The following is a 12,453-nucleotide window of genomic DNA, read 5'->3' on the forward strand; positions in this document are numbered from 1 at the left end:
ATATGGATGGATCTTGAGGGTATTATACTAAGTGAAATAAGTCAAAGACAAATACTGTATGATCTCACTTACTTTTAAGATCTAAAATCATTGGACTTATAGAAACAGAGAAGATTGGTGGTTGCCAGGGCTTGGGGGTAGGGGAAATAGGGAAGGTGTTGGTCAAAGGCTACAGACTCTCAATTATAAGATGAATAGGTTCTGGGGATCTAACATGAAACATGGTGACTAGAGTTAACAATATTGTGTTCTGTACTTGAAAGTTTCTATGAGAGTAAAGATTTAATACTTGTACCATGACCAGAGAAAACAACAAAATGGTAATTATGTGAGACAAAGGAGGTGTTAACAAATTTTATTGCGGTAGATATTTTGCAATATATATGTGTATCAAATCATCACAGTGTACACCTTAATATTACAAATGTTATAGGCCAATTATATCAATAAACCTAGGAGAGAATACAATATATTGAAATTTGTGAGATATGGCAAAACATATTTAGCAGAAAACTTAAAGCCTTAAATGTTTATGTTAGAGCAGAAAAAAAAAGATTTAAAATCAGTAATATAATTCTCTGCCTTAAGAAGCTAAATCAAGCAGAGAAATTGAACCTACAAAAGTAGGAGGAAGAAAATAGTAAATAATAGGAAATAATGAGTAGAAGAAAATAAAAGTAGAGGTAATAAAATGAAACAAGAAGTTTATTCTGGGAAATGTTATCAATAAATTGATAAATCCCTAACTAAAATGATGAATTCAAAAGAGAACAAAAGTTACCAAAATTGAGAATGAAAGAGAGGATCTCAAAACAAATGCTACAGACATTAAAATGATAATAATGGGATATTAATCACATTTATGGCAATAAATTTAAAAACTTATAAAATAGACAAATTATTTGAAAAATATAACTTAACAAAATAGACACAGTAAGAAATAAAAAATCTTGGTAATACTATGTAAATTAAGTAAATTATAATTATAATAATTTGGAAAACCTCCCTGAACAGAAAATTTCAATCCCATATGATTTCTCTGATTAATGCTACCAAATATTTAGGGAAAGAATAATACCAATTTTACACAAAGTCTTCAATAAAATTAAGATGGAGGAAACATTTCCCCACTTGTGTTATGAGGTCAGAATAACCCCAATACCAAACTTGAAAAAGGTATTAAGAATATATAGAAATGTTAGTATTCTTCACGAACATAGATGCAAAAATTCTTAACAATATATTAGAAAGTCAAATAGAACAACACATAAAATAATAATACATATATAATACATTATGACTAAGTGAAGGCTTATCCCAGGAATATAAGATTGATTTAACATTTAAAAATTATTCAGTGTAAATCTTTGTTTTAACAAAGTAGAGGAGAGAAATTATACAATCATCTCAATAAATATAGAAAAAACTTTTGATAAATTCAACCCTCATTAATAATAAAAACTCTTAACACACTAGGAATGAAAATGGTCTTTCTTAATCTGATAAATGAGAATTGTAAGAGATCTATAGCTAACATTGTACTTAATGACAAAAATACTGATGTTTCCCCCTTAAGATCAGTCATGAGGCAAGGATGTATACTCATGTTACTACTAATCAATATTGTACTAAAGATCTCAGCCAGTGGAATAAGGTAGTAAATGAAGGGCATAAAGATTGGGAAGGAAGAAGTAAAACTGTCTCTATTTGCTAATGACATGATTATTTAAGTATAAAGTTTGAAAGAATCTACAACTACTCGAACTATAAATTAAGGAAAGTCTCAAGATACATGTTTAGTATACAAGAATCAATTATATTTTATATACTAGCAGCAAATAATTGAAAAAGGAAACTTAAAAAATTCCATACATGATAAGATTATAAAATATTAAGTACTTAGGGATAATTTTATCAACAGATATGTAAGACCTCTATACTAAAACCTATAAAATATTTCTGAGAGAAATTAAAGACTTAACTAAATGAAGAGATATATCATATTCGTAGATTATCAGACAGTATTTTTAAGAAGTCACTACCCCCAGATTGATATCTAGATTTAACACAATTACAATTCCAACAGGCTTTTTTTTTTCATTTTTACAAATAAATTAATAGTGAAAGTTAGACCTCCTCCTGACCGATTTGGATGCCTTTTATTTCTTTGTGTTGTCTGATTGCAGAGGCTAAGACTTCCCATACTATGTTGAATAACAGTGGTGAGTGGACATCCCTGTCTTGTTCCTGACCTTAGGGGGAAAGCTCTCAGTTTTTCCCCATTGAGGATGATATTAGTGTTGGGTCATTTATATATGGCTTTTATGATCTCCAGATATGCTCATTCAATCCCTACTTTCTTGAGGGTTTTTATCAAGAAAGGATGCTGTATTTTGTCAAATGCTTTCTCTGCATCTACTGAGAGGATCATATGGTTCTTGTCCTTTCTTTTATTGATGTGATGAATCACGTTAATTGTTTTGCAGATATTGAACCAGCCCTGCATCCCAGGTATAAATCCCGCTTGGTCATGGTAGATAATTTTTTTAATGTATTGTTGGATCCAGTTGGGTAATACCTTGTTGAGGAGTTTTGCATCCATGTTCATCAGGGAAATTGGTCTATATTTCTCCTTTTTAGTGGGGTCTCTGTCTGGTTTTGGAATCAAGGTAATGCTGGCTTCATGGAAAGAGTTTGGAAGTTTTCCTTCCATTTCTACTTTTTGGAACAGTTTCAAGAGAATAGGTGTTAACTCTTCCTTAAATGTTTGGTAGAATTCCCATGGAAAGCCATCTGGCCCTGGACTCTTGTTTTTTGGCAAATTTTTGATTACTAATTTGGAGGTCAAACTTTCACTCTTTGCAGATGACATGATACTCTATGGAAAACCTAAAATATTCCACCAAAAAACTGGTAGAATTGATTCATGAATTCAGCAAAGTTGCAGGATATAAAGCCAATGCACAGAAATCGGTTGCATTCCTATACACCAACAATGAAGCAACAGAAAGAGAAATCAAGGAATTGATCCCATTTACAGTTGCACAAAAAACCATAAAATACCTAGAAATAAATCTAACCAAAGAGGTGAAAAATCTATGGACTGAAAACTATAGAAAGCTTATGAAAGAAATCGAAGAAGACACAAAAAAATGAAAAAAGATTCCATGCTCCTGGATAGGAAGAACAAATAATGTTAAAATGTCAATACTACCCAAAGCAATCTACATATTCAATGCAATCCCTATCAAAGTAACACCAGCATTCTTCACAAAGCTAGAACAAATAATCCTAAAATTTGTATGGAACCAGAAAAGTCCCTGAATAGCCAAAGCAATCTTGAAAAAGAAAACCAAAGCAGGAGGCATCACAATCCCAGACTTCAAGCTATACTACAAAGCTGTAATCATCAAGACAGTATGGTACTGGCACAAGAACAGACAGATCAATGGAACAGAATAGAGAACCCAGAAATGGACCCACAAACGTATGGCCAACTAATCTTTGACAAAGCAGGAAAGAATATCCAACGGAATAAAGACAGTCTCTTCAGCAAGTGGTGCTGGGAAAACTGGACAGCGATATGCAGAAGAATGAACCTGGACCACTTTCTTATACCATACACAAAAATAAACTCAAAATGGATGCAAGACCTCAATGTAAGACAGGAAGCCATCAAAATCCTCGAGGAGAAAGCAGGCAAAAGCCTCTTTGATCTTGCCTGCAGCAACTTCTTACTCAACACGTCTCCGGAAGCAAGGGAAACAAAAGCAAAAATGAACTACTGGGACCTCATCAAAATAAAAATCTTCTGCACAGCGAAGAAAACAATCAGCAAAACTAAAAGCAACCGACAGAATGGGAGAAGACATTTGCAAATGACATATCAGATAAAGGGTTAGTATCCAAAATCTGTAAAGAACTTATCAAACTCAACACCCAAAAAACAAATAATCCAGTGAAGAAATGGGCAAAAGACATGAAAAGACACTTCTCTAAAGAAGACATCCAGATGGCCAACCGACACATGAAAAAATGTTCAACATCACTCATCATCAGGGAAATACAAATCAAAACCACAATGTGATACCACCTTACACCTGTCATAATGGCTAACATTAACAACTCAGGCAACAACAGGTGTTGGCAAGGATGCGGAGAAAGAGGATCTCTTTTGCACTGCTGGTGGGAATGCAAGCTGGTGCAGCCACTCGGGAAAACAGTATGGAGGTTCCTCAAAAAACTAAAAATAGAACTACCCTACAACCCAGCAATTGCACCACTAGGCATTTATCCACGGGATACAGGTGTGCTGTTTTGAAGGGACACATGCACCCCCATGTTTATAGCAGCACTGTCAACAATAGCCAAAGTATGGAAAGAGCCCAAATGTTCATTGATGGATGAATGGATAAAGATGTTGTGTGTGTGTGTGTGTGTGTGTGTGTGTGTGTGTGTGTATACACACACACACACACACACACACACACACACACACACAATGGAGTCTTACTCGGCAATCAAAAAGAATGAAATCTTGCCAGTTGCAACTCCATGGATGGAACTGGAGGGTATTATGCTAAGTGAAATTAATCAGTCAGAGAAAGACAAAAATCATATGACTTCACTCATATGAGGACTTTAAGGGACAAAACAGATGAACATAAGGGAAGGGAAACGAAAATAATATAAAAACAGGGAGGGGGACAAAACAGAAGACTCATAAATATGGAGAACAAACTGAGGGTTACGGGACGGGTTGTGGAGGGGGCATGGGCTAAATGGGTAAGAGGCATTAAGGAATCTACTCCTGAAATCATTGTTTCACTATATGCTAACTAATTTGGATGTAAATTGTAAAAAATAAAAAAGAAAATTAAAAAAAAAGAAAAGAAAATTTGGAAAAATCACCATATCTTGTTTTAAATTTTACTATTGATCTACAGTAATCAAGAAAGGTGAATGGAACGTAATATAGAAACCAGAAAATCAGAAAGAGATCCGTGAATACATAATCATATGTTTTTCAAAATAGGCAGTAATTCAATGAAGAGAGGGAAGTCCTCAACAAATGGTACTGGAATACCTGAATACACTTATGGAAAAAATAAAAAGTTCAACCCTGCTTAACATTAGATACAAAAATTAATTCAAGATGAATTATAGTTGTAAATAGAAAAGTGAAAACTATTAAAATTCTAGAGGAAATCATAGTTGACTATTTTTGCACATTAGAGGCAGGCATATATTTCTTATAGAGGACATAGAAAGCACTAAGTATGGAAGGAAAAATATGATAAATTGGATTTTTTTAAAATTCAAAATTTCTGCTCATCAAAAGACACCATTAAGAAAATGAAAAGGCAAACCATAGTCTGGATTACAAGTGTCACAATACATGTATCAGACAAAGGGCTTTTATCCAGAAAAACAACAACAAAAACTATACATGTTACACACACACACACAAACACACACACACACACATGCTACCAAACTCCCACCAATTAATAAAAAATAATAGAAAAAAGTCATCAACTATACTTAATGCATTTTATAAAGGATCAAACAAATCAAAATTACTTTATAATGGAAGATATACAAATGGCCCAGAAACATGAAAAAAGTGCTCCATATCATTAATTATCAGAGAAATGCAAATTAAAATCACAATGAGACATTCATTAGATTGGCCAGTTCTTCCCACTAGAATGGCCAAAATTTCCAAAGACTGACTATACCAAATGCCTGTAAAAATATGGAACAACTCTCTTACATTGTTGATGGGAGCACAAAAAGCTAGAGTCACTCTGGAAAACCCCTTTGCAATTTCTTATAAAGTCAAATGTACACTGACTTAATGACAAAGTAATTCTGCTCCTAGGTATTTAAGAGAAATGAAAAGATGGATTCAAGAAAATTAAGAAAAAAAAAACCCAACTTTATTCATAATAGCCCCAAACTGTGACCAAGACAAATGTTCATCAGTAGTGATAGATAAACAAGCTGTAACTCATGCACTATTCAGGATGAATCTCAAAAACATTATGTGGAGCAAAAGTAGCAGAAATAAAGGAATATCTTTAGGATTTATACAAGAACAGGCAAAACTAATCTATGTGAAGAAATTAGTATAGTAGTTGCCCATAGTGGATGGGGATTGACTGGAAGAGAATACTAGAACTTTCTGTTCTGATTAAATATTGATTATCTTATTTGGAGTGTTGGTTACTTGTGTGTATATGTTTATCAAACTTCACATCATATTCTGTTGTACATTTAGCATCTGTGCATTTTGCTGTATGTAAATTTTACCTAAAAATGAAAAAATACCATAAACAAATAATTGAATTCTAGTTATTCATTTTGCTTTTTGGAGTCCTATAGGATAGCAATTCCAAAACCATTTTTCTCTGTCTTCTAGGCATAACTGAATGAGAAAATATATCGAGCATAAATGGAATATATTTCTCATGGTTAGAGAAGGGAGTTACAAGTATGTAAAACGGAAAACTAAAGTAGACTGTGTATTACTGGATTGGAACTGGAGGTATCTGTATGGGGGAGTGGAGGGAGAGAGAAATGGGGTGAAATATAAATAATGAGTGAATGTGGGCAACTTACAACTTTTCCATGAATTTGAAATTTTATCAAAATATGATGTTAAAAATAAAGCCAGGGAGAGGAGTAAAAGGTAATGGAGACCGGTATAAATTCTCCAGAGAGAAAGAAGGAAAGCAAAGTAAGAAGGGATGTCCTCTACTATTGTATGATTATACTTCTTCAAGTATGGAAAATGGAATGAAAAGGCCCACAATGTAGGTCCACAAGAGGGTCTGACATCATCCAGCTCAAGAAAAAGGGCATCGAGAACAGTGGTTCTCAACATTGGCTGCACCCTGGAATCACGTGGGGAGCTTTAAAGTGATCCCTGGGTTCTACCTCTCGAGATCTGATTGAATTGGCCTGGTATGTGGCCTGAATGCTGAGATTTTAAAAAGCTACTCAGGCAATTTTAATGTGCAGCCAAGAGTGGGACCCCTGCTTTTGAGGGAAACCAAAGAAAAGAGACCAGACGAAGTTATCAACCGTTTAGCCCAGTGGAGGTGACAAAAGGTTAGTTAGTTTGGGAGAGTAAGTAGGGGGAGGAATTAGGTGCCGGAGAGGAGGAAGCAGTTCCTCAGGGGTACCCACAGCCAGTAGAGCTACAAGCCTCTGTGGGTGACCTGCCATGCCTTTGAAGCCTGTCAAGGTTTATCTGTCTTGTTTATCTTTTTCTCTCCTGAGTCTTGTAGGATCTGATTTGAGGAGCTTTCCTGGCTAGGTTCCCATGCAGGCAGAGAACTCTGAATGTCCACAAACATGGCTTTTTAAGGCAGGCTGTTTTGGCAGGTTCTCATGCTTGGTGCCAGGCAAAGCATTATGTTCAAGGGCAAATAGAGAAGAGCCAGAAGGCATACACCAGGGCTGGTGTCCAGGGCACCCACCAAGCAAATATCTACCTCTCTTCCCCTCCCCACCCTCACTATAAAGCAGGTTGAGTGTGCATTTCTGCAGCGGTGTATTTTTAGACAAAGACCTCTATTCTCTGATTCATGTAGGAGTTTTGTGTAGTACCTCTTGAAGCTGAAGCAACGACAATTGATCTTCCACGTCTGTCTTTTCGTATTTTCTGTTTCCAAACTTCCGAACTTGTGGAGTTTGAAGAGGGTTATGTAATTGCCACGGTAGTGAATATTTTCCAATATTAAGTGAGCACCTGCTTTAAGAAATAGGTTTATCAGTCATGTCAAAAGCCAACCATGCTATCTTGGGGTTTAGATATTATTTGGGAAGAGGTGATTTCTCATAGTTTGGTTCATACCAAACACTAATGAACTATAGTGTACAAAGCATTTACACTGAGTACCTCACCTCTCAATTTCACTCATTTTATCAAAACAAACTTGGGGAACTTGTGCCATTCTTGACTAGGCCATGGTTAGAGCTTTGATTCTTTTATTCCACTCTGGGTGAGTTCACTGATGTAAAGTTATGTTTACGGAAGAAACTGGAATAGCTTTCTGAAGGCTTTCTGAACAATCAGAGGCATATTCATGAAAGAGCTCGTTTCGTCTCGTGTCTGCTTTCAACATAGGTCTGGAGTCCTGGGATCTGCCTTGTGGTCTGCCCCTATCTTTAGGCTGTTCTGAACCCAGAGTAGAATGGTCTCCACAGCTCTCCTCAGCTTGGCATTGCCTGAGATCAGGATTGCTGCATGTATCGAGGGACAAGCTGCTAGGATCCCCACACAGATCATTACCCCGATCTTGTTGTGCCACAGCATCAGTAAAGGCACTGAAACGAGGGCAGCACAGAATGACACCACATAGAGACAGAGAAAGGAGACAAGAGATCTGAGGGCTTTGATATGGGCTTCCAGGCTGGGGTCGCGGGAGTCTTTGGTTTTGGCCCTCATTGTCCTCATGTGCCTCCCCAGGGAGACAATCAGCACCCCAGAAGAAACCAGAAAAAATAACAACGACGGGATGGACACCAGTGTGCAGAAGATGAAGGAGTGATAGAAATTGAGTTTTGCAATTTGCAAATTGAATTCTGTATTATTCACGAATAGCATAGTTGTGAATGTGAAGCCAGATCTGCTAAAAAAGTCCCCCAAACAGATGGCGGTGCAGATACAAGAGAAAAACATTGCGCCCAGGAGCATCTGGGGGACCTTCCGGGAGACCCAGCTTGCCACACAGTGCAGGAGGGTGTGAGAGAAACGGGCAATCTTGGAGCAGTAGAGAAGACTGAGGCAGGTGGTGAGCCAGAGCCCAACTTGGTTTGTGATCATCCAGAGCATGATGATGGTCTGGTAGCTGAGGCTCAGCGGATCTTTCATCCTCTGGAAGTATGTAAGCTGGATGGCATCCAGAAACAGCAGCCCATGCAGGAAAAGCCGGGTGAGGCTGAGACTCAGAAGAATAAGATCACAGTTGCTCAGTGGCTGCTTCCTCACCACATCCCAAAAATTCACCAGGAAAATGAAGGCATTGGCCAGGACCCCCACTGTAAATTCCAGGATTGAAAGGAATAGAAATGCACTCTTGACTTCATAGGACACAGTTATGACAGGAGTCAGCGCCAACATGATGTCTCTTCTTACTTGGTTAATCTAAGTCTCACATACCCCCCAGCAGAGAAGGGTAAGTGTACATTACAAGCCAGGACTTCTCCTTCACAAAGCATCAGGCTTTTGCCCTAGATCGATGCCCAAGTGAGTGCGCAAAAAATTCGGCCAGCAAACTTAGAGGGATATTGTGGCTTTAGAATATCTCTTGGATACACACAAGAGCTCATTGTAAGAGCAGAAGAAGGACGGTTCTTTCTCTTGGGTGATGCAGAAGCTTTTAATAAACCTGGGTGTGTCTGTACAGCAGCCCTCCCAGAGGGCCCTAGCATAGCATCAGGGATGCAAACCAGACAGGGTCTCGGTTTCCCAAGTCCAGTTTTGCATGCCCATCTGGACCTGCATGGTAGGAGAAGGGAGTGGGATTTGCTTATGGGTTTGAAGGGGACTGGCAGCAGGCAAATCGTATCTTCTTGATGAACTAAGGTTTGAAATGGTGCCTCTTTCCATTTGCATGCCTTCTTCTATCATCTCGGAGGAAGGGCTCTTACCATAGACTCTGTTTTTAATGTGGACGAATGCAGTTCCTCCCTAGGCATCCGCACAGGAGTTGTGGCTATCAATGCCAAAGATTTCGTTCAAGCATCATCCTCATTCTAAGCCCTGGGCTGGCAACGCACCATTTCCATGAACAAGGCCAGCAGCTGCCATGAAGGGAAAGGGTCGGGGGTGATCTGGCCTGGATTATTGCAGAAGCCTTTTAACAGCTTGCACTGTCTTTGTCCCCACTCCTTTACCCCGTTTTCCACAAAGCAACGATAGTGATCCTGTTATAAATATAAGATCATGTCATTGCTCTGTCCAGGCCTTTCCGGACCTCTGATATCCCTCACCATAAAAGCAAAGTCCTTACAGTGTCCCGTGGGTCCTGCTGTATACCTGTATACCCCTGATATCTAATCAGGGCCTCTGTCCCTTCTCGGATGTAATTTGGGGTACTTGCTTCCCCTTTTGCTCCACTCCAGCCATATGGGCCTCTTTCATGGTCTGTGAACTCACCATGCACGCTCCCACTCACCAGGCACACTGCACACTTGAACTTTCCATTGCCTGAATTGCTTTTCCTCTACTTACTCAGGTGTCTCAGTTTCTTGTCAAAAGTCGCCTCATCAGAGGGACTTCCTTGATCATCTTAGAAGTGGCATTACTTAGCCACATCTTGAATGCTTGTTATCATCGTTACCCTATTCTATATCCCTGCATATACTCAGTTATTTATTACCCTCTAAAACTACAAGCTTCATGAAGACACGTAGCAAGGACCCAGTACATATTTTTTGAATGAATGAAGTGTCCACAAATTAAGCATTTATTAGTCTTTAACATCCCTGTGGATTGTTAATCTAGTTTTAACATTCCCAGGCATTATATTCTAACATACACCTAACATACTTGGCTGTAATTTCTGACGTTGTAGCTTTCTCCCCTTAAAAATTTTTTTTTAGTGTTTATTTATTTTGGGGAGACATGGAGACAGAGTGCAAGCAGGGGAGAGGCAGAGAGAGAGGGAGACACAGAATCCGAAGCAGGCTCCAGGCTCCGAGCTGTCAGCACAGAGCCTGACGCGGGGCTTGAACCCACAAAGTGCAGGATCATGACCTGGGCTGAAGTCAGATGCTTAACCAACCGGCTGAGCCACCCAGGCGCCCCAATCCCCTTTTAAACATTTCCACATATTTGGTGTGCTTGGGCCTTCTGGCATCGCTAATTGTCCTTGATCTCTAAAGGAATATGAACTGATTTTATGATTGCTTCTGCAAGCTCTGTAAAAATTCAGGCTAGTTACTCAATGAAGATTTGGAGAACTGATTACTTAGAGACTGGATGTTGTTTTATAACACTTCTGCCTGATCTGGTGCTTCTTCTTCACTCTTACAAATATAACTTTTCCAGTTCTTTTTATTATTGTCCTTCTTGCCTCATCCAGTCACTCCCCCATGTTGTGGAGTGGATGATGGGGAAAGGAAAGGAGAAGTTGAATGGTTGGTTTGCAACCTGTCGTATTGTAACATTTCCTCTAAGAGGTGGACCCTTTCCACTTCTGCTCTACTGTGTGCTCCCAGCCTCGTGCCTCATTGTCCCTTTTTGCTAACTTTTCACAGCCTCACTCTGGGAAGACTGCTCCTGTGAGTGGGCTCACAGTTGCATAAAGCACCCTTGAGGAGGGGTGCTCTGTGCTGAAACTGTGGAACCAGGCGCCTGTGGAACAAGCCTCTCTAAGGTTGAGGACTGGCTCTGCCACTCACCCTCTGTGTGACCTTGGCAAGTGATGGAATCTTCTGTGTTTATCTCATATGAAACGGAGATGACAATCAAAATAACACCTGCCTCAGAGGGTTGAGAGGATTGCCTGAAGTGACACATACATCATGCTTGGCATCATGCGTGGCATAGGATGTTTGATCAGTAAATGTTAGTTATAGGACCACCATACTGCCTAGCAATCACTCTTCTGAATATATCACCGAGGAAATGAAGTCGGTACCTTGAAGAGGTATCTGTGCTGCCATGTCCATTGCATCATTGTTCCCAATAGCTGAGATATGGAAACAACCTAAGTGTCTGTCAGTGGACGGATGGATAAGGAAATTGTGGCATATGCATATTATGGAGTATTATCCGCCTTAAAAATGGGGATCCTACCATTTGCAACAACATGGATGAACCTGGAGAAAATTATGTTAAGTGAAAGCAAGAAAAACACTGCGTGATCTCACTTATATACTTCACTCTTATAAAAAGAGTTGAATTTATAGAAGCAGAGAGTAGATTGGTGGTCGCCAGGGGTGGAGGATGATGGGGAGATGTTGGTCAAATGATAACCTACTTTCAGGAAGTATGGAGGCTGAGGACGAGTCTCCATGTCTCCAGTGTCTCCAGATAATTGGACAAAGAAATGGGTGCCAACAAACCAGAAGAGTCCTCCAATCACTGCCATTTTCCCAGAAGTTCAAACCAGCTTGAGATCCAGAATCCTTATTGAGATCCAGAATCCAAAAGCAAGGAATATATATTATTCATGATTTAACAGCTCCCACCACGAGGGGGTGACAGACCACTGTGAGGCCTGAGAGTCCTGGCTTGCTTACTGTGCCAGCTCAGCCCAGGCATTTCATATTGCAAAAACGTGGCCCCATATTTTACAGAATTGAAATTGTTGACTCTACTCACTATTTTATAGGAGGATGAGTATAAGCTCACAGTTACCCTGTGAAGACCATAATGCCACTTCCATTTTATTTTATTTTATTTTATTTTATTTTATTTTATTTTATTTTATT

At 38.8% G+C, this 12,453-nt stretch overlaps 1 protein-coding gene across 1 annotated transcript; it reads right to left on the minus strand.

Annotated features, from left to right (window-relative positions):
• Window positions 1–8,128: 8,128 nt before the first annotated feature.
• On the minus strand, window positions 8,129–9,133 carry TAS2R38 (taste 2 receptor member 38). Its single transcript, XM_049643162.1, has one exon. It carries the CDS (start codon window positions 9,131–9,133, stop codon window positions 8,129–8,131), a length of 1,005 nt encoding a protein of 334 aa, XP_049499119.1.
• Between the last annotated feature and the right edge of the window lie 3,320 nt (window positions 9,134–12,453).

Source organism: Panthera uncia, chromosome A2 (assembly GCF_023721935.1).
Source record: "Panthera uncia isolate 11264 chromosome A2, Puncia_PCG_1.0, whole genome shotgun sequence".
NCBI classification, from domain to species: domain Eukaryota; kingdom Metazoa; phylum Chordata; class Mammalia; order Carnivora; family Felidae; genus Panthera; species Panthera uncia.